The sequence below is a fragment of the Lichenostomus cassidix genome, chromosome 27 (genome assembly GCF_008360975.1).
Source record: "Lichenostomus cassidix isolate B80296 chromosome 27, HeHo_3.0, whole genome shotgun sequence".
NCBI classification, from domain to species: Eukaryota; Metazoa; Chordata; class Aves; order Passeriformes; family Meliphagidae; genus Lichenostomus; species Lichenostomus cassidix.
In genome coordinates this window covers 4,561,523-4,585,953 of record NC_139507.1, presented here as the reverse complement: position 1 = coordinate 4,585,953, position 24,431 = coordinate 4,561,523, and the positions used below count along the sequence as shown (strand labels likewise).

The window sequence follows — 24,431 nt, the reverse complement described above, 5'->3', positions numbered from 1 at the left end:
GGAAAGAGGGGAAAAAGGGAAAAAAAGGGGGAAAAAAGAAAAAAAAAGGGAAAAACGGGGAGAGAGGAGGGCGAGAAAGAGGGGGAAGAAAGAGAGGAAGGGGAGAAGGAAAAGAGGAGGAGGAGGAAAAGGGGAAGGGAAAGGGGGTGAAGGAAAAGAGGAGAAGGAAAAGAGGAAGAGAAGGGAAAGAGGAGGAGGAGAAGGGAAAGGGGGTGAAGGAAAAGGGGAAAAGGAAAAGAGGAGAAGGAAAAGAGGAGAAGGAAAAGAGGAAAAGGAAAAGGGGAAAGGCAGAGGGGAGGAGGCGAATCCAGCCCAGCCCAGCCCAGCCCGGCAGAGCGCGGCCGCAGCTCGACGGCGCGGGCGCTGCCCGGAGCCCCGAAACCCCCCGGAGGAGCCCCCGGAACCCCCAAAACCCCCCGGAACCCCCCGGAACAGCCCCGCCGGGACCCCCAGGCACCATGAACAAACTGTACATCGGGAACCTGCCGGACAGCGTGACCCCCGCGGACCTGGAGCGAGTGTTCACCGAGCACCACATCTCCTTCTCGGGGCAGTTCCTGGTCAAGGCCGGCTATGCGTTCGTGGATTGTCCCGACGAGCAGTGGGCCATGAAAGCCATCGAGACCTTCTCGGGTGAGCCTCGGAGAGCCCCCCGAGCGGGGATTTTGCCCCTGGAGGGGTCGCGGTGGGGTTTGTCGGGAGTTAAAGGGGGTGTGTGGGAGGTGGAGAGTCCCGTCGGGGCTGCGGGGGGAGTGAGGGGAGGAGAGGGTGAGGGAGAGACCCCAAAAAGTGAGGGGTGAGGGGAAAAGAGACCCCAAAAACTGCGGGGTGAGGGAGAGACTCCAAAATCTGCGCGGCGGAGAGCAAAAACGACCCCCAAAACTGTGGGGTGTGGGGCGAAAACGACCCCAAAAAGTGCGGGGTGAGGGAGAGACTCCAAAAAGTGTGGGGTGAGGGGAAAAGAGACCCCAAAAACTGCGGGATGTGGGGCGAAAACGACCCCAAAAACTGCGGGGTGAGGGGAAAAGAGACCCCAAAAAGCAGGGGGATAAAGAGAGATCCTAAAGCTCGAAGGGGACTAAGAGAGATCCCAAAAGAACCGCGGCGTTGGGGGCAAAACGACCCCAAAAAAGTGCGGCGTGAGGGGAAAAGAGATCCCGAGAAAACGGAGGGCAAAGAGAGACCCCAAATCTCGTGAGGAGCTGAGAGAGATCCCAAAAAACGGCGGCGTGAGGGGAAAAGAGACCCCAAAAATCGCGGCGTGGGGGGGGAAAAAGACCTAAAAAAACGGAGGGCAAAGAGAGACCCCAAATCTCGTGAGGGGCTGAGAGAACCCCCCAAAAAACCGGCGGCGTGAGGGGGAAAAAGACCCCAAAAAGTGGAGGATAAAGAAGAACTCCAAGGCTGGTGGAGGGCGAAGAGAGAACCCAAGAAACCACCGTGTGGGGCAAAAACGACCCCAAAAAACCGCGGCGTGAGGGGAAAAGAGACCCCCAAAAAACGGGGGGCAAAGAGAGACCCCAAATCTCGTGAGGGGCTGAGAGAAAACCCCAAAAAATCGCGGCGTGAGGGGGGAAAAAGCAGGGAGAAAAGAGAGATCCCAAACCAACTCGGCGTGAGGGGCGGAGACCCCAAAGCCCGTGAGGGATCCAAAGAGACCCCAAATCTCTCGGGGGGCTCAAAGGAACCCCAAAACTCTCCCCCTGGGGGTTCCCGGGGCTGATTTGGGGTCTGCGGGGGTCTCTGGGCTCCTGGCTGAGGGTTTTTGGGACTTTTTTTGGGGTTTGGGGTTTGCCTGGCGCGGCAACGTGAGGAGCGCTGAGGTCGCCATGCTGCCGGCAGCCCGGAAAGCTGGGCGGGAAGAGCGGAATTTGGGGAAAATATGGGGAATTTTGGGGATTTTGAATTTTTTTACAACCCCTCCGTTCGCTTTCCTTCCCCTCCCGCCGGGTTTTTCGCGTCTTTTTCGTTTTATTCGTTAAAAATAAATTAAATTTCATTTAAAATGGTGGGATAACCTCAGCGGCGAGGGAAACCCAAACTCCATTTTCCAAGAGAAATCCAAGGAGTTCCCTTTGGAATCTTTTTCCTGGGAAAAAAATTGCAGAAATCCTCCCTCAGGATTTCCCCCCCCAAAAAAAGGGCAAAATTAGCCCCAAAACCCCCAAAAAATCCAAATCCCAAACCTCATCCCTCGATTTCCCTTCCCGCCCCGAGCGGGCTGGGGAGAGGAATTCAATATAAAATATTGAATTTTAAATATTAAATGCTCAACATTCCCAAATATTTAATTATCCAGAGCCTCCACTTCCCCTCGGTTTGGGGAAAATTCCATAAAAATCCAGCCGGGATGGATTTGGGGGAATTTCGGGAGTTTCCACGTGCGGATTTGGATGATTCCAAGATTTTTTATTTATTTTTTTTTTCCTGCTCCTCCCAGGATTTCAAACCGAAGCACTTTTTGGTTTTTTTTTTTTTTAGGGAAAGTGGAGCTTCACGGGAAACAACTCGAGATCGAACATTCTGTGCCTAAAAAGCAAAGGTAAAGAGGATTTTAAATTTATTTTTGTCGCTGTCGTCGTGGTTTGGAATTTATCTGGGGGGGAAAGAATCGATTTGAGGGGAAAAAAGCGAAATTTGGAGCCTAAAAATGTGAAAAATTGAGATATTTTGGTGTTTTAAGGTTGGGTTTGTCCCCAGAGAGGGGAGAGGAGAATTTAAGAGTTCATACTACATTCATTCATTCATTCATTTAAATTTTTAATTAAAAAAAAAAAAAGAAAATTTCTTCTGAAAGTTTTTAAAATTTAAAAAATGAAAAATTCAGGTGGAAGAATTCTCCCTTCGCTGTCCTGAGCAGTTTGGGGTTGGAAATTCCAAACTTGTGGCTCTGGAAGAACTCGAATTCTGGAAAAATTTGCCCAAATTTCCAGAATTCTGGAAGGATTTTCCCCCAAATTTCCAGAACTCTGGAAGGATTTCCCAAATTTCCCATCTCCTCTCCACTCCCGGGCTGGGAATCTTTTGTTTTGGGAGAAAACAGTGAAATTAATTAAAAAAAAAAAAAAAGAAAAAAGAAGAAAATATTAGATTTTTTAAATGAAAGAAAAAAAGTGAATTTTGCTGGGAAAGAACTGAGAAAAAAAAAATCATAAAAATAATAAAAATAACCAAAGCCGCGCTTGGCCGCTCGGGCCGGGCTGGGATTTAAATCCCGGCTCGAATTCCTTGGATTTTGGGGCGGGAAAAGCCTTTTTTGGGGTTTTCCCGGCTCCTCCCGCCCAGCCCATCCCATCTCCATCTTCCTGCCTTTGTTGTTTCCTCCCCGGAAAATCCTGGAAAAATCCTTCCCGGGTCGCTTTTTCCCCCAGAAATCCCTTTTTTTCCCCCAAAAAATCCCTTTTTTCCTCCCCAAAACTCCAGGAGTTTCCGACCCCAAAGAGTTCTCGCTGATCCCAAATCCCAAAAATCCCAAATCCGTGGCCACGTGGGAAGTGGGAGGGGGCGGCGCCGATCCCAAAAACTCTTCCCGAAATCCCAAAACTCTTCCCAAAATTCCTTCTTTTCCCAAAATTCCCTCTTTTCCCAAAATCCTCTCCCGCCCAGTTTTGGGGTTTTTTTCATCCCCAACTTCTCCTGGGAATGGGGTGATGATCCCAAATCATCCCAAATTTTTAGGGAATTCCCTAAAAGTCCCCCTGGATTTTCGGGGTGTAAAGCGAGAATTCCGACAGATTCATTGGAATTTTTATTTTAATTTTTATTTTAATTTTTATTTTATTTTTATTTCTCCCTGCGCCTCGTGGCTTTGGGGTTTCGATGACTTTTGTTTGGGATTGAGGAGGGAAAAGGGGGGGAGGGAATTTCGGGGTGGAATTCCATGGAAAAGTGACGAAATCAGGCTTGGAAAAACCGGGAAAAATCCTCTATTTTTGGGGTTTTTCCCCCTTTTCTATAATCGACAATTTGAGGAAGGAGAAGCGAATTTTTCCCTCTTTCCCCCCAAAATATAAATTCCCTGGAAATCAGAAATTTTCCTCTGAGGTCTGGAATTTCCACAAACTCTAAAAAAAAAGGGAGAAAATCTGAAATATTTTATGATTTTGCTTCGTTTCTCTCCCGCCGTGCCTTGGATTGGGAAAAATCCCAATTTTTGGGGTTTTTGGGGTTAAAATGAACTTCCCCCCCACCCCGGGCTGCTCTTAAAGGGCCAGCGCCGCTTTTTCCGCTTTCCCCATCCGGCGCCGTTTTGGGGGAATTTGGTGGGAATTTTGTAGGAATTTTGTGGGAATTTCGTTCGAATTTCGGTGACTTTTGGGGGAATTTCGGGAAGAGTTTGGGGTTTTGGGTGTGAAAAAGGCGATTTTGGGGTTCGGACTGGGAGGGTTTGGGGCTGAAAAGTGAATTTTGGGGGGAAATTTGGGGGATTTGGTTTCTCCCGATGCTGGGAAAAGGTGGAAATGTTGCTTTAAAAATGAAGTTTTTAATTTTTTTTTTTTTTTTTTTTAAATCCTTCTTTTAACTTGTTTTCCAGACTGGAATTTCCAGTTTGGGAACAGGAAATGGTTAATTAAGGGTTAATTAAGGGAGGTTTTGGTTGAGAGCAAACAACCTCCACCCCTCCCCCCCCAAACCTGAAATTCTCTTTTTTTTTTCCCTTTTTTATCCCTTTAAAAATGTGGGAAAACTAGTCAAGAGCTGGGGAACTTCCCAGAGAATTTAATTTTAAAAAAAACACCCAAAAAAACCCTAAAAAAAGTTGGTTTTTTGTCTTTAGGTTGAAGTGGAAATAAGGATTTTTTTAAAATAACCTGAATTTGAGTGTTTTTAATTAATGAATGTTTTTAAAAATTCAGGATTTTAAGGAAATCTTTGCTTTTGGTTCCTTCCCAGTTTTTTAAAGAAATCTCTCCTGAGCATGGCAGGGAAAAAAAAATAATTAAAAATTAATAAATTAACCCAAAATAGGTAAAATTGGCACCAAAAAAATGGATTTGGGGTGTGGAGCTCTGAGAGGAATAAATTGATTTATTGTGGATTAATTCCTGTGATTTTCCTAATTATTTTAATGATCCAGGGGAGAATTTTTAGGAAAACACTTGGGAAGTGTTACATTTTTAAAAACTGTTGATTAAAATGGGATTTTAGGAATTAAAATTAGTTTTGAGGTGAATTTAGGTGAATTTTAGGTGTTTTGTTGCTGTTGGGAAATTGGTTTTCTTTGGATTTGGTTGAGGGGAAAACTTGGAATTTTCAACCCAAAAAATCTTGGAAATTCCTCTGATTTTGGTCACTGGAAAAGTTTAAAAAACTAAGATTTCTTACAGGGAAAAAACCCAAAAAATTTGATTTCTTTTCTTTGTTACTTTTCACCCCAAAATTTGCTTTTTTCCCCCCTTTTTGGGGTTGGATTTGCTGGAAAATTATCCCAAAAATGAACCCAAAACGAACCGGAAAATTGGAGAATTCTTTTTTATATAAAACCAAAACCCTGAAGGATTTTTGGGGTGAAATTTTGTTTTCCATCCAATCCTAAAATCTTGATTTTCTCCCTTCAAACGAGGCTGGTTTGGGAGATTTAATCAGATTTTTAAAAATCAGGGATTGAAAGGCTGGAAAATTGGAATTCTGAGCAGCAAAAAAAGGGAATAAAATGGAATTTGGGAATTGTTTGATTCCTCGGAATTCCCAATTTCCATTTGCTGCTGGTTTTGCACCTTTGAGAAATGGAATTAATTTTAGAAATTCCGATTTTTGATGATTTTTAACCCAAAAAAACAAAGAAATCAAATACATCTTTAACAATTTTTTCGGATATTTCATCCATGACGATTAAAACTGAGGGAATTCCATCAAATTTAGGATTTCAGGGAGAGAAAAAATAATTCAGGAATGCCCAGGAGGGAGAAAAATTCCTTTATTTCTCTCTCCCCATGCAGAAAATGTGGCAAAAATGTCCCAAAAAATGGAAATTTCATGGAAAACTTTGTGGTTTTGGAAGCTCTGGAGGAGAGAATTTGATGGATTTTGGTCAGGAAAGGAGAAATAATGGAATTTATGGAATTTCAGTGGGAATTTCCCATTTTTCCAACGGAATTCGTTTGGCAATTTGGGTTCAAACTCAGGCAAACGAATGGGGTTGGAATTCCTCCCTCTGGAAATGGAGAAATTTGGGAATTTTGATTGAAAATTCCTAAAAATAAAGGAGATTTCTGCCTCTTCCAGCCCAAATTCCTGGAGGTTTCGAAGTTTTTCAGGGATTTTGTGGAAGTTTCCCTGAATTTTGGGATGAATTGGGGTTGGATGAGGAATTCCAGCTCCTTTTCCTGACTTTTTTTTTTTGAATTTCTGCCACTTTTCCAGTTTTTCCCGATTTGGGAGTGGCAGCTGCCTCAAATTCAGGCAGAATTTGGGATTTTCCCACCTTTTTTCAAGGACAGAAGTGATTTTTGTGGGGAAAAATGGCAAAATTGGGCAGAATTGCCCTAAAACAAAACCCCAGGTGAGCTGGAGCTTCACCTTCCCCAAAAATTGAGGAGAAAACTAAGAAAATGAGGAGCTGAAACCCCCAAATTCCAGGGTTTTTGGGTAAAAAAAGCTTTTTAAAGAGGTTTAAGGGACTTTTCCAGGGTTCTGTTTGGGGATTTTGTGCAGCACAGGGAACTTTGGGAAAGTTTTAGGGGAAAATTCCCAGTTTTTTACCAAGCCTGGAGGAATTGAAAAGCTCAGATAGGGATGGGAATTCCTGGTGTCCCAAATCCCTCATTCCTGGTGTCCCAAATCCCCAATTCCTGGTGTCCCAAATCCCTCATTCCTGGTGTCCCAAATCCCTCATTCCTGGTGTCCCAAATCCTAATTCCTGGTGTCCCAAATCCCTAATTCCTGGTGTCCCAAACCCTAATTCCAGGTGTCCCAAATCCCTAATTCCAGGTGTCCCAAACCCTAATTCCAGGTGTCCCAAACCCCTAATTCCTGGTGTCCCAATCCCATGGGAATGGTGAATTCCTGGTGTCCAAACCCCTAATTCCTGGTGTCCCAAATCCCTAATTCCTGTTGGGAATCCCCAATTCCTGGTGTCCCAAATCCCCAATTCCTGGTGTCCCAAATCCCTCATTCCTGGTGTCCCAAACCCTAATTCCTGGTGTCCCAATCCCATGGGAACAGTGAATTCCAGGTGTCCCAATCCCTCATGCCCATATCCCATTCCCATCGGGATCGCTGCAATCCCGCTCTCCCATTCCCACTGCATTCCTCATGTCCCGTTCCTGTTGGGAATCCCTCATTCCTGGTGTCCCAAACCCTTAATTCCTGGTGTCCCAAATCCCTAATTCCAGGTGTCCCAAACCCTTAATTCCTGGTGTCCCAAATCCCTAATTCCAGGTGTCCCAAACCCTAATTCCTGGTGTCCCAAATCCCTCATTCCTGGTGTCCCAAACCCTTAATTCCTGGTGTCCCAAATCCCTAATTCCTGGTGTCCCAATCCCATGGGAACAGTGAATTCCTGGTGTTGCAAATCCCTCATTCCTGGTGTCCCATTCCCATCAGGATCACTGCATTCCCGTGTCCCATTCCCTTGGGAACACCTCCAGATCGTGTCCCATTGTCACCAGGATCACCTCATTCCTCCTGCTATCCCATTCCCATTGGGAACAGCAAATTCCTGGTGTTCCATTCCCTCAGAATCCCTGCTGTCCAAATCCCATGGGATCACTGTGTTCCTCCTGTCCCATTCCCACAGGAAACACCACATTTCCCATGTCCCATTCCCATGGGAACACCTCCGGATCCTGTCCCATTCCCTCAGAATCCCTGCTGTCCCATTCCCATGGGGAACACTGCATTCCTCGTGTCCCTTTTCCCCATTCCCATGGGAACACCTCCGGATCATGTCCCATTCCCCCTTCCTGGTGTCCCATTCTTGTGGGGAACTCCGAGTTCCTCCTGTCCCATTCCCGTCGGGAACACTGAATTCCTCGTGTCCCTTTTCCCCATTTCCCATTTCCCATTCCCATGGGAACACCTCTGGATCATGTCCCACTCTCTCTGAATTCCTCCTGTCCCATTCCCACAGGGAACACCACATTTCCCATGTCCCATTCCCACGGGAACACCTCTGGATCTTGTCCCATTCCCTCATTCCTCCTGTCCCATTCCTGTCGGGAACTCCGAGTTCCTCCTGTCCCATTCCCATCGGAATCACCACATCTCCCATGTCCCATTCCTTCATTCCTCGTGTCCCATTCCCATGGGATCAGCCAATTCCTGGTGTCCCATTCCCCCAGGGAATTCTGCATTCCTCGTCTCCCATTCCCATCGGGATTACCTCATTCCTGCTGTCCTATTCCCATGGGAACACCTCTGGATCATGTCCCATTCCCTCTAAATTCCTGCTGTCCCATTCCCATGGGATCAGCCAATTCCTGGTGTCCCATTCCCTCATTCCTCGTGTCCCATTCCCCCAGGGAATTCTGCATTCCTCGTGTCCCATTCCTGTCGGGATCACCTCATTCCTGGTGTCCTATTCCCATGGGAACACCTCTGGATCATGTCCCATTCCCTCTAAATTCCTGCTGTCCTATTCCCATGGGAACTGTGAATTCCTGGTGTCTCATTCCCTCATTCCTGGTGTCCCATTCCCACTGGGAACATCACATTTCCCATGTCCCATTCCTTCATTCTTCACGTCCCATTCCCATAGGAACTGGGAATTCCTGGCATCCCATTCCTATTAGGAACTCTGCATTCCTTGTGTCTTGTTCCCATCGGGATCACCGCGTTCCCATGTCCCATTTTCATGGGAACACCTCCGGATCGTGTCCCATTCCCACGGGATCACCTCTGAATTCCTGCTATCCCATTCCCATTGGGAACAGTGAATTCCTGGTGTCCCATTCCCACAGAAACACCACGTTCCCATGCCCCACTCCCATTGGGATCACCACATTCCCATATCCCATTCCCACGGGATCACCTTTGGATCAAGTCCCATTCCTGTTGGGAACAGTGAATTTCTGCTGTCCCATTCCCTCTGAATTCCTGCTATACCATTCCTATCGGGATCACCTCATTCCTTCTGTCCCATCCCCACAGAAACACCACGTTCCCATATCCCATTCCCACGGGATCACCTCTGGATCAAGTCCCATTCCCATCAGGAACAGTGAATTCCTGGTGTCCCATTCCCACAGGAACACCACATTCCCATATCCCATTCCCACGGGATCACCTCCGGATCATTACCTTCCCTGATCCCAAGCGGCTCCAGCCCTGCTCAGGATCCTGGAGCTTTCCCCAGGGCTGATTTTGGGATATCCAGGTGCTCCCAGCGCCTTGGGAATGTTTCGGGAATCATCCACAATCCATCCCAGGCTGAGGAACTTCCATCAGGAGCTGTGAATCCATAAAACCTGCGGGATGAGGGGGAGTTTGTTGGGATCGAGGCTGGAATTGGGAATGGGAGGGCAGCAGGAGATTCCTGCCTGGAAAAGAGGGGAAAACGGGACAATCCTGGAAAATTCCACCTGCGGGATCCTTCGGGATTTGTCAGACAATCGGGAGCAGGGCTGGAATCCCAAACTTTCCCCAGGGACAATTCCATATTTCCGTGGCTGCCGGAATTCTCTGGAATTCCAGAAATTCCCCTGATCTGTGGGGAGAGCTCGCTCCTGTTGGGGATTTTTGGGATGAAGCTCTGGGATGGGAAAACCAGGATCTGGCAGAGATCCACGCAGCCTCTCTGGGGTTTTTCCATGAGCAAACGGCGCCGGGGATTCCCGGGAAATGGATTTGAGCCAAAAAAAGGGGAATTTGGGCTTTCCTGCCGCAATTCCGGGATTTTCCCGAGGTTTGTGGAGATCCCGAGGGAGAAGCTTTTGGGATTCGAGTTTCCCTCCTTTTTCCCTTCCTTTTCCCTCTCCTTTCCCACATTTTCCCCCCACATTTTTCCCCATTTTCCCCACTTTTCCCCCATTTTTCCCTCATTTTCCCAGATCAGAACCCTCAGAAATCCCAATTTTATTTCCTCTTCCTTCCCTCCACCCAAACTTTTGGGGATTCGATCCCAAATTCCACCGTTCCCCCGGAATTCCCCGCTCCGATGGGTTTGGAAAACCTCCAGGAAAAATCCCAAACCCTGCCGGAAACAGGGAACAATGGGAATTCCCCTCTTCCCACGGGCAGAAAGCCATAAATCATCAAAACCCCATAAAAATATGAGTTATGGGAGAGTGACAGCTGTCAATCACCGAGATAACGAGGATTAATTAGCCAGGAATTCGAGACTTGTGGGATCCACCCAGGATGGGATTTCTGTGGGATTTCTGTGGGATTTGGGAGACAATTCCTGCAGGATCCACATTTGGGATTTTTCCTGCTCTGCTAGGGGAAGGAGTTGATCCCAAATCCTGCTTTTCTGTGGGGATTTGGGATTCCAGAGGCTCTGGATGATCCCAGGGTTGCTCCGAGTGGGATGAGGGAAGGGAAGAGGGAAAATTTGGCCTCAGGATGAAATATTTTGGGAAAAGGGAGTTGGGAAGAGCCAAAAATGGGATTGCAGGAACCTGAGAGCATCCCGGAGAGAATCGGGATTTGGGAATGACTTAAAGGGTCAGGATGTGTCCAGGGAAATTTGGGATTTGGGAATGATGCTCCCCAGGGATCAGGATGTGCCTGGAGAAATTTGGGATTTGGGAATTGGGAATGATGCTCCTCAGGGATCAGGATGTGCCTGGAGAAATTTGGGATTTGGGAATTGGGAATGACTTCTCAAGGGTCACATCCTCATCCTTTTCTGCTCCGGTTTGCTTTCCCAATCCTTGTATTTAATCCAAGAAAACCCAACCACATCCACCGCGGGAATTCTGGAATTTTCCTTCATCCCAACTCCGTGACAAACTCAGACCCGACAGGAATTCCCAAAATCCCACGGAATTCCCTGATCCTCCCAGCCCCCCCAAAACCCCAATTTCTCATTCCCCGCAGGAGCAGGAAGATCCAGATCCGGAACATTCCACCGCAGCTGCGCTGGGAGGTGAGCACGGATCACATTCCAGCCCTAATTCCCTAATTCCCCCCCTCCGGGACTTTTTCCTCGGGAGCAAATTCCCATTTTCCCTCCTCTTTGTGCTTAATTGGTTCCTAATTACCCCAGGCTGGGAGGGAAATCCCGGGAGAAGGGGAATCTCCCCTGGGGTTCATCACGACCCCATTGTGCTGGAATGCAATCCCATCCCTGGATCTTTGATTCCCGCTGGGAATTCTCTCCCCTCCCGCCGGCTGTGGCTCTGGGAGCTTCCCGGCTCTTAATTCCTTAATTGCTCAGGAATTCCTAATGACAGCCATGCCGATGGGATGGGATGGGATGGGATGGGATGGGATGGGATGGGATTTCCCCCATGGGTTTGGATCCTGGGGCAGATCGGGATTGCTGTTCCCATTTTTCCCATTTTTCCTATTTTTCCCTGGATGGATTTGGATCCCCGAGCAGATTGGGATTGCTTTTCCCATTTTTTCCTGGATGGATTTGTATCCTGGCATGATTCAGGATTATTTTTCCCATTTTTCCCCAATGGATTTGGATCCCGGGGCAGATCGGGATCACTTTTCCCACTTTTGCCATTTTTCCCTGGATGGATTTGGATTCTGGGGCAAATTGGGATCACTTTTCCCATTTTTCCCATTTTCCCCCAGATGAGTTTGGATCCCGGGGTGATTCATGATCACTTTTCCCCTTTTCCCCTGGATGGTTTTGTATCCCAGGATGATTCAGGATCACTTTTCCCCTTTTTCCCAGATGGATCCAGATCCTAGGGCAGATTGGGATTCCTATTTTATTTTTCCCCGGTTGGACTCAGTTCCCGGTGCAAATCAGGATAACTTTACCCATTTTTCCCATTTTTTCCTGGATGAATTTGTATCCTGGGGAGATTCAGGATCATGTATCCCCTTTTTCCCAGATGGATTCAGATCCCAGGGCAGATTGGGATTGCTATTTTACTTTTCCCATTTTTTCCCTGGATGGATTCAGATCCCGGTGTGACTCAGGATCACTTTTCCCATTTTTCCCATTTTTTTCCCCGTTTTCTCAGGTTCTGGATGGCTTGCTGGCCCAGTACGGCACTGTGGAGAACTGCGAGCAAGGTAGGGAAGAGTTAAATTCCAGATTTATAGGAATTCCCAACTCCTTTTGGGATAAGGTTTTCCCTTTGCCGGCAGAACCCTGGAGATGTTGGGAGTCCTGTGGGATTTTGGGGGTTTTATCCCAAAAAACGAGGTTTGGGGCTGGATCAGTGCCATTGCCAGCGGGAAGGGTTGGGTGATCTCTGGAGGGAATTCCAGGGATTCTGTGGGGTCTGTCCTGGTTCCTAATGGGGATTTAATGGGATTTTTAATGGGAATGGGAATGGGAATGGGATGTTTGGGAATGAGAGTGGGATGTTTAGTGGGATTGGAATGGGGAATGGGAATGGGAGTGGGATATGGAATGGGAAGGGGATGTTTGGGAATGGGAATGGGGTATTTAAATGGGAATGAGAGTGGGATGTGTAATGGGAATGGGATGTTTAGCAGGAATGGGAATGGGATGTGGAATGGAATATTCAGTGGGAATGGGATATTTGGGAATGGGAATGGGATGTTTATAGGGTATGGGATATTTAATGGGAATGGGAGTAGGATGTGGAATGGGAATGGGAATAGGAGTGGGAATGGGAATGAGATGTTTAATGGGAATGGGATGTTTGGGAAGGGAATAGGAATGGGGTGTTTATAGGGAATGGGATGTTTGGGAGTGGGAATGAGATGTTTAATGGGAATGGGATGTTTGGGAAGGGAATAGGAATGGGGATGGGAATGGGGTGTTTATAGGGAATGGGATGTTTGGGAATGGGAATGAGATGTTTAATGGGAATGGGATGTTTGGGAATGGGGATGGGAATGGGATGTTTATAGGGAATGGGATGTTTGGGAATGGGAATGGGATGTTTATAGGGAATGGGAAACTTAATGGGAATGGGCTGTTTTATGGGAATAGGACTGGGATGTTTGGGAATGGAGTCACCACCACCCTCCCGGAGCTGAGGCCCCACAGAACCTCCTGGGATCATCCCAAACTCCAAAGAGAGATCCCAGCTGGATCCAGGGGGATTTATCCTCATCCCAAATAAATCAGGAGCAGCCGGGATGGATCCAGAACCCTGGGAATTCCTCTCCCACACAGAAAAATCCCACTTGGAAACCCTTCAGGATCTCCCGGTGTTTTGGGGGATTCGATCTGAGGTTCCTGTTCCAATTCCCAATCCCTTTTCCCTAATTCCCACTCTTTTTCCCAAATTCCCGCAGTGAACACGGACAGCGAGACCGCCGTGGTCAACGTCACCTACGCCAACCGCGAGCAAACCCGGCAGTGAGTGCCCTGGGAATCTGGGAATTCCGGAATTCGGGAATCTCCTCCCCGCCCTGCCTGCAGGAAAAAGGATTTCCAGCACCGGAAATCCCCAAATCCCCAAATTTTGGCTCAAAACGCAGCAAATCCTTGGGGACATCCCTGAAATCCCGTTGGTTTTGCTCCTCCTCTGGATGCATTCCCAAGTTTTTGGGGTTTTCCTGGAAGTTCAGGGAGCACAAAAGGAACTTTTTGAGGAGCAGAAATGGGAATTTCCTTGTGTTTCCGTGATTTTGAGAGTTCTGCCTCCAGAAAAAGGAATAATGCGGATAAATATTCCAGGAGATATTTAATCCTTGGAGATCATTCCCTGGATTTGTTTTTCCAGGGAATCAATTTCCTTCATCCAGCATCTTCCCCTGTCCCTTCCCACCAGGGAAAACCTCGGTTTGGCCAGTTTTTGGGGATTTTTTTGGGTCAGTTTAGGGAATTTTCTCTGCCGGAACGGAATCGGTGCCGAAATCCCGGAGCCGGGAATGCCAGAGAGCCTAAAATCCCAAATTCTTGCTGCCAGCCCCATCTACCGACAGCTGCTGGGATTCCTGCCGGGAGAGGATTTGGGATTTCCCTCCACAATCCCTCAGCAGGCAGAGATTTGGGAATTTTGCACGGGAATTTTGGGAATGTTTATGGCTGGGTGGGAATTCCCCCCAGATCCCAAAGCATCCGGCTTTTCCCTACTCCTGGAAAAATTTTTTTTGCTGGAAAACTTCTCTCTTTTGGGGTGGAGCTGCTGCTGAAGGATCTCTCCAGAATGTTCCAGGATTTGGGAATCATTCCCTGCATGGGAATTTTGGGAATGTCTGCCCTTGAAATATTTATGGCCGGGTGGGAATTCCTGCCAGATCCCACAGCACTGGGATTTTCCCTATTCCTGGAAAATTTGCTTCCTGCAGGCAAATCTGAGTCTTTTGGGGAAATCTGTCTCTTTTGGGGAAAACTTTTCTCTTCTGGGGAAAATCTGTGTCTTTTGTGGAAAACGTTTCTGTTTTAGGGAAAACGTTTCTCTTTTGGGGAAAACTTGTCCCTTTTGGGGAAAATCTGTCCCTTTTGGGGAAAACTTTTGGGGAAAACTTGTCTCTTTTGGGGAAAATCTGTCCCTTTTGGGGAAAATTTTTGGGGACAACTTGTTTCTTTTGGGGACAACTTCTCTTTTGGGGAAAAATTTTCTCTTTTAGGGAGAACTTTTTTCAGGAAAACTTTTCTCTTTTTGGGAAAACATTTCTCTTTTGTGGAAAACTTGTCTCTTTTGGGGAAAACATCTCTCTTTTGGGGACAACTTTTCTCCTTTGGGGAAAACTTTTCTCTTTTAAGGAAAACATTGCTCTTTTGGGGAAAATCTGTCCCTTTTGGGGAAAACTTTTGTGGAAAGCTTTTCTCTTTTAGGGAAAACATTTATCTTTTGTGGAAAACTTGTCTCTTTTGTGGAAAGTTTTTCTCTTTTGTGGAAAACTTTTCTCTTTTGGGGAAAACTTTTGGGGAAAACTTGTCCCTTTTGGGGAAAACTTCTCTTTTGGGGAAAGCTTTTCTCTTTTGTGGAAATCTTTTCTCTTTTGGGGAAAACCTTTGGGGAAAACTTCTCTCTTTTGGGGAAAACGTCTGTCTTTTGGGGAAAACGTCTGTCTTTTGGGGAAAACGTCTGTCTTTTGGGGAAAACGTCTGTCTTTTGGGGAAAACTTCTGTCTTTTGGGGAAAACTTCTGTCTTTTGGGGAAAACTTCTGTCTTTTGGGGAAAACTTTTCTCTTTTGGGGAAAGCTTTTCTCTTTTGGGGAAAGCTTTTCTCTTTTGTGGAAAGCTTTTCTCTTTTGTGGAAAGCTTTTCTCCTTTGCGGAAAACTTCGCTCTTTTGGTGAAAACATCTCTCTTTTGGTGCAAACTCATATTTTTTTGGGGAAACCTTCTCTCTCTCAGTACCACCCCACCCCAAATCCCGCTATCCCCCCCAGAGCCATCGCGAAGCTGAACGGCCACCAGCTGGAGAGCCACGCCCTGAAGGTTTCCTACATCCCCGACGAGCAGTCAGCCCCGGAGAACGGCCGGCGGGCAGGGCTGGGGGCTCGGGGCGGGACCGGGCGGCAGGGCTCGCCGGTGGCCGCGGGGACAAGCCCGAAATGCGCCCCAGCGGAGCTGCCGCTGCGGCTGCTGGTGCCAACGCAGTACGTGGGAGCGATCATCGGGAAAGAGGGAGCCACCATCCGGAACATCACCAAGCAGAGCCAGTCCAAGTGAGGAGGGTGGGATTGGGGTTGGAGTTTCGGGTTTGGGGGATTAGGGATTTGGGGTTTGGGGGGTTTGGGATTTGGGGTTGGTGTTCCAGGAAATACGGGATTGGGGTTTGGTGTTTCTGGGATCTGGGATTGGGGATTGGTGTTCCAGGAAATACAGGGATTGGGGTTTGGTGTTACTGGGGTTTGGGGTTGGGGTCTGGTGTTTTTGGGATCTGGGGTTGGGGTTTGGTGCTTTTGGGATCTGGGGTTGGGGTTTGGTGTTACTGGGATTTGGGGCTGGGGTTTGGTGTTACTGGATTGGAGTTGGGGTTTGGTTTTACTGGGATTTGGGGCTGGGGTTTGGTGGTATTGGGAATCTGGGATTGGGCGTTTTTGGGATCGGGATTGGGGTTTGATGTTTCTGGGACTTGGGGTTGGGGTTTGGGATCTAGGATTGGGGTTTGGTGGTTTTGGGATCCAGGATTGGGGTTTGGTGGTTTTGGGATCTGGGGTTGGGGTTTGGTGGTTTTGGGATCAGGGATTGGTGTTTCTGGGGTTGGGGTTTGGTGTTTTTGGGATCAGGGATTGGTGTTTCTGGGGTTGGGGTTTGGTGTTTCTGGGATTTGGGGTTGGAGTTTGGTGTTACTAGGATTTGGGGTTGGGGTTTGGTGGTATTGGGATCTGGGATCGGGGATTGGCGTTACTGGGATTTGGGGTTGGGGTTTGGTGGTATTGGGATTTCGGGTTGGGGTTTTTCCATTTGCAAAAATCCAGCCCTTCTTCCCAGGAATTTTTGGGATTTGAGCTCCCAAAACCATTCCCCATCAGGATTTTTGGGATTTGAGCTCTCAAAACCATTCCCCATCGGGATTTTTGGGATTTGAGCTCTCAAAACCATTCATCATCAGGATTTTTGGGATTTGAGCTCCCAAAACCCTTCCCCATCGGGCTTTTTGGGATTTGAGCTCCCAAAACCGTTCACCATTGGGATTTTTGGGATTTGAGCTCTCAAAACCATTCATCATCAGGATTTTTGGGATTTGAGCTCCCAGAACCATTCTCCATCGGGATTTTTGGGATTTGAGCTCCCCAAAACCATTCTCCATTGGGATTTTTGGGGTCTGAGCTCAGGGAATCCCCAGACCCACTTCCCATCGCCGTTCCCGTTTCCCAGGATCGACGTGCACCGCAAGGAGAACGCAGGAGCAGCAGAAAAAGCCATCAGCATTCACTCCACCCCCGAGGGCTGCTCAGCTGCCTGCAGGATGATCCTGGAGATCATGCACAAGGAGGCCAAGGACACCAAGACGTGAGGATTCCCAAAAATCCCATCCCGGATCCTGCCTGGGGAATTCCCACACCCTCGGGAATTTTGGGTTTGGGGATTCCGAGCAATGGGGTTTGAGCTTCCTTCATCCCTCTGGATGAATCCCTCCTTTCCCAGCTGCCCTGGTCGCTCCTGTGGGGTTTTGCCAACATTTTCCCATTCCCACAATCCCATTCCCCCATTCCCATTTCCCTATTCCCATTCCACCCTTCCCATTCCCATTCCCACATTCCTATTCCCCCATTCCCATTTCCCTATTTCCATTCCCTAATTCCCATTCACATTTCCATCCCATTCCCATTCCCCCATTCCCATTTCTCCATTCCCATTTCCCTATTTCCATTCCCAAATTCCCATTTCCACAATCCCAATACCATTCCCATTTCCCCATTCCCATCCCCAATCCTCCATTCCATTCCCATTCCCAAATTCCCATTCCCATTCCCCCATTCCCATTCCCACAATCCAATCCCATTCCCACTCTCCCATTCCCAATCCCATTCCCCCATTCCCACATTCCCGTTCGCAGGGCTGACGAGGTTCCCCTGAAGATCCTGGCTCACAACAACTTTGTGGGACGCCTGATCGGCAAGGAGGGTCGGAACCTGAAGAAGGTGGAGCAGGACACCGAGACCAAGATCACCATCTCCTCGTGAGGATCTGCCTGCTCTTCCCGGGAAAACGGGGCGGGAATTCCTCACCTGGGGGGAATGGGGTGGGAGTGAGGGAGATGTCTGAGTCCCCAAAGCTCTCTTGGAAATCCTTGGCGTTGGATTTTCTGTGCTCCCTTTTCCCTTTTGGAGTCCCTTTCCTGTGCCTTTAGGGTCTTTTCCATCCCTTTGAGATCCCCTTTGGCATCCTCCTCCCCATCCCTTTGGGGTCACTTCCCAGTCCCTCTTGGTGTCCCTTCCCATCCCTTTGGGGTCTCTTTGATGTCACTTCTCCATCCCTTTGGTGTCCCTTTGGTGTCCCCTCCCACCCCATTGGGGTCTCATCCCACTCCTCTGGTGCTGCTGAGCTCAGCACTCCCTGCCTTGGGGTCCAGAATTGGGATTTTCCTGTAAAACCCCATTTTCGGGGAAAGTGGTGAGAACCTCCCAGCGCAGACCCTGCTCTGGGTTTGTGTCTCTGTCACCCCATGTCCCTGTGGCTGTCCCCAGGCTGCAGGAGCTGACCCTGTACAACCCCTGGCTGTGTCCCTGTCACCCACATGTCCCGCTGTCCCCAGGCTGCAGGAGCTGACCCTGTACAACCCCTGGCTGTGTCCCTGTCACCCCTGGCTGTGTCCCTGTCACCCACATGTCCCTGTGTCCCCAGGCTGCAGGAGCTGACCCTGTACAACCCCTGGCTGTGTCCCTGTCACCCCTGGCTGTGTCCCTGTCACCCACATGTCCCCGTGTCCCCAGGCTGCAGGAGCTGACCCTGTACAACCCCAGGCTGTGTCCCTGTCACCCACATGTCCTGCTGTCCCCAGGCTGCAGGAGCTGACCCTGTACAACCCCTGGCTGTGTCCCTGTCACCCACATGTCCCCGTGTCCCCAGGCTGCAGGAGCTGACCCTGTACAACCCCGAGCGCACCATCACCGTTCGCGGATCCATCGAGAGCTGCAGCCGCGCCGAGCAGGAGATCATGAGGAAAGTGCGCGAGGCTTACGAGAACGACGTGGCTGCCATGAGCGTGAGTGGGGCTGGGAGTGGGGCTGGGAGTGGGGTGGGAATGGGGACAGGAATGGGGCTGGGAGTGGGGCTGGGAATGGCGACAGGAATGGGGATGGGAGTGGGGCTGGGAATGGGGACAGGAATGGGGACGGGAGTGGGGCTGGGACCTGCAGGGCCTCCCCGGGATGGCATTCCCATAAATCCAACCCCCTTTCCCTCCCCATTCCCACTCCTGCCTCATCCCTGATCAAATCCCAGAGCCTCCCCAGCACGGTGTTCCCATAAAACTGACCTCTTTCCCTGCCCGGCCCCAGTGCCACCTCATTCCTGGTCAAATCCACACTCGTTTCTCCCCAGTCCCAATCCCTGATCAAATCCACGCTCCTCTCCCCCCATTCCCAATCCTGATCCCATTCCCAATCCCGATCCCATCCCTGACAAATCCCGCTTCTCTCCTCAGTTACAGTCCCACCTCATTCCCAGTCTCAACCTGGCCGCCGTTGGACTCTTCCCAGCCTCATTCCTGATCCAATCCCACCCCAATCCCAATCCCATCCCCATCCCCATCCCCATCCCCATCCCAATCCCATCCCATCCCTGACAAATCCCGCTCCTCTCTGCAGTTACAGTCTCACCTCATTCCCGGTCTCAACCTGGCCGCCGTTGGACTCTTCCCAGCCTCATTCCTGATCCCATCCCACCCCAATCCTGATCCCAATCCCAATCCCATCCCTGACAAATCCCGCTCCTCTCTGCAGTTACAGTCTCACCTCATTCCTGGTCTCAACCTGGCCGCCGTTGGACTCTTCCCAGCCTCATCCTCCGCAGTGCCACCTCCGCCCAGCAGTGTCTCTGGGGCTGCACCCTACAGCTCCTTCCTGGTGAGTGACCCCGCAGGAGATCCCAATCCTGGACTGGGGACATTCCCACCCAGAAAACCCCGCAGGAGATCCCAATCCTGGACTGGGGACATTCCCACCCAGAAAACCCTGCAGGAGATCCTGATCCAGGAGTGGGGACATTCCCACCTGGAAACCCCCCTGAGATGAAGAGTTGGGCATCACTGGGGGTGCTGGAGTGTGACACTGACCCCAAATGATGACCCTGACCCCAAAATGCTTACACTGACCCCAAACAGTGACAGGGACCCCCAAACACTGACCCTGACCCCAAACACTTACACTGACCCCAAACAGTGACAGGGACCCTCCAATGGTGACCCTGACCCCACAATGGTGGCACTGACCCCAAGTGGTGACACTGACCCCACAATGATGACAGTGACCCCAAATGGTGACAGGTACCCTAAATGATGACACTGACCCTAAACAGTGACCCTGACCCCAAACAGTGACCTTGACCCCACAATGACGACCCTGAACCCAAATGGTCACACTGACCCCAAATGCTGCCCCTGACCCCAAACCGTGACCCTGATGTCCCAATGGTGACCCTGACCCCCCTACGGTCACACTGACCCCAAATGGTGACACTGAACCCCCAAACGCTGCCCCTGACCCCAAACCCACCCCGCAGCCCCCGGAGCAGGAGACGGTGCACGTGTTCATCCCGGCGCAGGCGGTCGGGGCGATCATCGGCAAGAAGGGGCAGCACATCAAACAGCTCTCCCGCTTCGCCAGCGCCTCCATCAAGGTGGGAAACCCCAAATTGTGCTGGGAAAATCCCTGGGAAAACCCCAAATTGTGCTGGGAAAATCCCTGGGAAAACCCTGAATTATCCTGGAAACCCCCTGGGAATCCCTGCCCCGAATTCTTCCGGGACAACCCCACAGGAATCCCTGCCCTGAACTATCCTGGGAAAGCTCTGGGAATCCCTGCCCCAAATTCTCCTGGGAAAACCCCATGGCACTCCTACCCCAAATTCTCCCAGGAAAACCCTCTAGGATCCCCTACCCCGAATCCTCCTAGGAAAACCCTGCAGGAATCCCTGCCCCAAAATCTCCTGGGAAAACCCCGTGGCACTCCTGCCCTGAATTCTCCCAGGACAGCCCTAGGTGAATCCCTACCCCAAATTCTCCCAGGAAAGCACTCTAGAATCCCCTACCCCAAATTCTCCCTGGAAAACCCCACAGGAATCCCTGCCCCAAATTATCCCGGGAAAGCCCCATGGGACCCCTGCCCTGAATTCTCCCAGGACAACCCCACGTGAATCCCTGACCTGAATCCCAGGAAAAGCCCTCCAGACCCCTGCCCCAAATTATTCTGGGAAAACCCCATGAGAATCCCTGCCTGGGAAAGCCCTGTGGGTCCTGTAGGGTGGCAGCCATTCCCAGTGTCCCTCCTGTCCCGTTGCAGATCGCTCCCCCGGAGACGCCCGACTCCAAAGTGCGCATGGTGGTGATCACAGGGCCCCCCGAGGCGCAGTTCAAGGTGCTCAGGGTCCTTGGGAATGTGGGGTGACCCCAGGGAGGGCGGTGACCCCATTGAAAATCCCTCGGGAATTTGGGGTGACTCCAGGGAGGGCGGTGACCCCATTGGGAACCCCTCGGGAATTTGGGGTGACTCCAGGAAGGGAGGTGAGCCCACTGGGAACCCCTCAGGAATTTGGGGTGACCTTTGGAGAGGGCAGTGACCCCATTGGGAACCCCTAGGGAATTTGGGGTGACTCCAGGAAGGGAGGTGACCCCTTTAGGAACCCCATTCCCATTTGGCGTGACCCTGGGAAGGGAGGTGACCCCACTGGGAACCCCTTGGAAGTTTGGGGTGACCCTGGGAAGGGAGGTGACCCCACTGGGAACTGCAAATCCACACTGGGATAATCCCAGGATTGGTGCTCCCTGTGTCCCTCTCCCTCGGGAATTTTGGGGTGACCCTTGGAGAGGACGGTGACCCCATTGGGAACCCTTCACGAATTTGGAGTGACTCCAGGAAGGGAGGTGACCCCATTGGGAACCCCAAATCCACCCCAGGGTAATCCTGGGATCCCAGCGGCCAAGTGGGTTTGGAGTTCTGAGGAGCTGGGATTTTATGGGATGGAGCTCGGGGTGGGACATTTTGGAGTTCCAAGGAGCTGGGATTTTATGGGGTGGGACATCTTTAATTCCCTGCTCCATCTTCTCTCATGCCCAGGGCAGGATTTATGGGAAGCCAAGCAGGTTTGGGATTCCATGAAGCCAGGATTTTTTAGGATAACCCCAAGGGTGACATTTTTAATTCCCTGCTCCATCCCCCAGGCTCAGGGCAGGATTTATGGGAGCCAAGCAGGTTTGGGGTCCCACAGAGCTGGGATTTTTTAGGATAATCCCAAGGGTGACATTTCCTATTCCCTGCTCCATCCCCCAGGCTCAGGGCAGGATTTACGGGAAGCTGAAGGAGGAGAACTTCTTTGGGCCGAAGGAGGAGGTGAAGCTGGAGACTCACATCCGAGTGCCGGCCTCGGCCGCCGGCAGGGTCATCGGCAAGGGCGGCAAGACCGTGAGTGAGAGCAGCCCAGGAAGGGGATATTCCGGGAAAATTCCCAGAAAATTCCAGGGAAATTCCGGGAAAATTCCCAGATTTTCCCTGGGGCTGACGGGGCTGTCTGCAGGTGAACGAGCTGCAGAACCTGACGGCGGCTGAGGTGGTTGTGCCGCGGGAGCAAACGCCGGACGAGAACGAGCAGGTCATCGTCAAGATCATCGGACACTTCTATGCCAGCCAGGTGAGCGGATAGACGGGAATTCTGCGGGAATTCAACGGGAATTCTGCGGGAATTCAGTGGGAATTCAGTGGGAATTCAGTGGGAATTCAGTGGGAATTCAATGGGAATTCTCTGGGAACTCTTTGGGAATTCAATGGGAATTCTTTGGAAATTCTGCAGGAATTCAATGGGAATTCTCTGGGAACTCTTTGGGAATTCAACGGGAATTCTCCGGGAATTCAAGAGGAATTCTTTGGGAATTCTGCAGGAATTCTCTGGGAATTCTTTGGGAATTCTGCAGGAATTTAATGGGAATTCAATGGGAATTCTCTGGGAATTCAATGGGAATTCAACAGGAATTCAACAGGAATTCTCTGGGAATTCTGCAGGAATTCAACAGGAATTCATGGGAATTCTCTGGGAATTCAATGGGAATTCTGCAGGAATTCAACAGGAATTCTGCGGGAATTCTCTGGGAATTCTTTGGGAATTTTCCAGGTATTCAATGGGAATTCTCTGGGAATTCAACAGGAATTCTCTCAGAATAGAATCAGAGCCTGGAAATTGCCCACGGAGCCCTGGGTGGCACTTGGGTGCAGCAAAATGAGATTGACTTTATGGTTTGGTGCTCTTCAAGTTGGTTTTGGAAGTTTGGGTTCTTTTCCTTTTTTTCCTGTGTATTTGCATACCAGGTGAATTTATTTATTAATTAATAAATAATAATAAATAATAAAAATATTTTATTAATAAATAATAATAATTATTTTATTAATAAATAAATAATAATAAATAATAATTTTTCTATTAAGTAAATAATATTTATTAATAAATTTTATATAACTATTATATTTAATAGATTTAACTTTAATAATAGTTACATTGTTTATAAATTGTTAATATAATATTTATATAATTATTATATATTATATTATAATACATATTATATTTATATAATATCTATAATATATATTATATAGTATAATATATAATAGAATAATTATAGATAATATATATAATTTTTAATATATAATATTTTTTATAATATAATATTTTAATATATTTATATTCTACTGTAATATATAATCATTAACATTTATAAATATCAATAATATTTCTTAACAAATACAATATAAATCCAGGGAATTTAATAATAACAAAGAACAGCCCCACAATAGGATTTAGGGGGAAATCAGGACAAAAGGGGTTTAACAGGATTTTGGGAAGGCTGGAAGGGGACAGGATGGGATCACTCCATGAATTTTCCGTGTCATTCCCAGATGGCTCAGCGCAAGATCCGCGACATCCTGGCGCAGGTGAAGCAGCAGCAGCAGAAGGGACAGAGCGGCCAGAGCCAGTCCCGGAGAAAATAGGGATTGGGGACATCGGGATTGGGATCGGGATCGGCCGGAGCGGGGCTGGACATGGCCAGAGCGGGATCGGCTCGGAGTGCCGGGAATCACTGACCGCAGGGACATCGGGAATCACTGACCACAGGGACACAGGGACATCGGGAATCACTGACCGCAGGGACATCGGGAATCACTGACCGCAGGGACACAGGGACATCGGGAATCACTGACCGCAGGGACATCGGGAATATCGGGAATCACTGACCGCAGGGACACAGGGACATCGGGAATCACTGACCGCAGGGACATCGGGAATATCGGGAATCACTGACCGCAGAGACACAGGGACATCGGGAATCACTGACCACAGGGACACAGGGACATCGGGAATCACTGACCGCAGGGACATCGGGAATCACTGACCGCAGGGACACAGGGACATCGGGAATCACTGACCGCAGGGACATCGGGAATATCGGGAATCACTGACCGCAGGGACACAGGGACATCGGGAATCACTGACCGCAGGGACATCGGGAATATCGGGAATCACTGACCGCAGAGACACAGGGACATCGGGAATCACTGACCACAGGGACACAGGGACATCGGGAATCACTGACCGCAGGGACATCGGGAATCACTGACCGCAGGGACACAGGGACATCGGGAATCACTGACCGCAGGGACATCGGGAATATCGGGAATCACTGACCGCAGGGACACAGGGACATCGGGAATCACTGACCGCAGGGACACAGGGACATCGGGAATCACTGACCGCAGGGACATCGGGAATCACTGACCGC

The 24,431-nt window shown here is 49.4% G+C and overlaps 1 protein-coding gene across 1 annotated transcript; it reads left to right on the top strand.

The window, feature by feature from the left end:
• The first annotated feature begins 458 nt into the window (after window positions 1-458).
• On the top strand, window positions 459-23,643 carry IGF2BP1 (insulin like growth factor 2 mRNA binding protein 1). Its single transcript, XM_085083465.1, has 15 exons — window positions 459-633; window positions 2,482-2,542; window positions 10,981-11,029; window positions 12,087-12,138; window positions 13,339-13,402; window positions 15,388-15,666; window positions 16,823-16,957; window positions 17,505-17,627; window positions 18,518-18,653; window positions 19,393-19,515; window positions 20,171-20,287; window positions 20,950-21,024; window positions 21,937-22,068; window positions 22,181-22,294; window positions 23,551-23,643. The coding sequence occupies exons 1-15, from the start codon at window positions 459-461 to the stop codon at window positions 23,641-23,643; spliced, it is 1,728 nt and encodes a 575-aa protein (XP_084939591.1).
• The last annotated feature ends 788 nt before the right edge of the window (window positions 23,644-24,431 follow it).

Bases quoted from the DNA above. Each gene is read 5' to 3' on its own strand.
- IGF2BP1 (XM_085083465.1), top strand. From the start codon at position 459: ATGAACAAACTGTACATCGGGAACCTGCCGGACAGCGTGACCCCCGCG. The intron at 13,403-15,387 runs GTGAGTGCCCTG...TATCCCCCCCAG, and splicing joins AACCGCGAGCAAACCCGGCA to AGCCATCGCGAAGCTGAACG. The intron at 18,654-19,392 runs GTGAGTGGGGCT...TCCTCTCTGCAG, and splicing joins ACGACGTGGCTGCCATGAGC to TTACAGTCTCACCTCATTCC.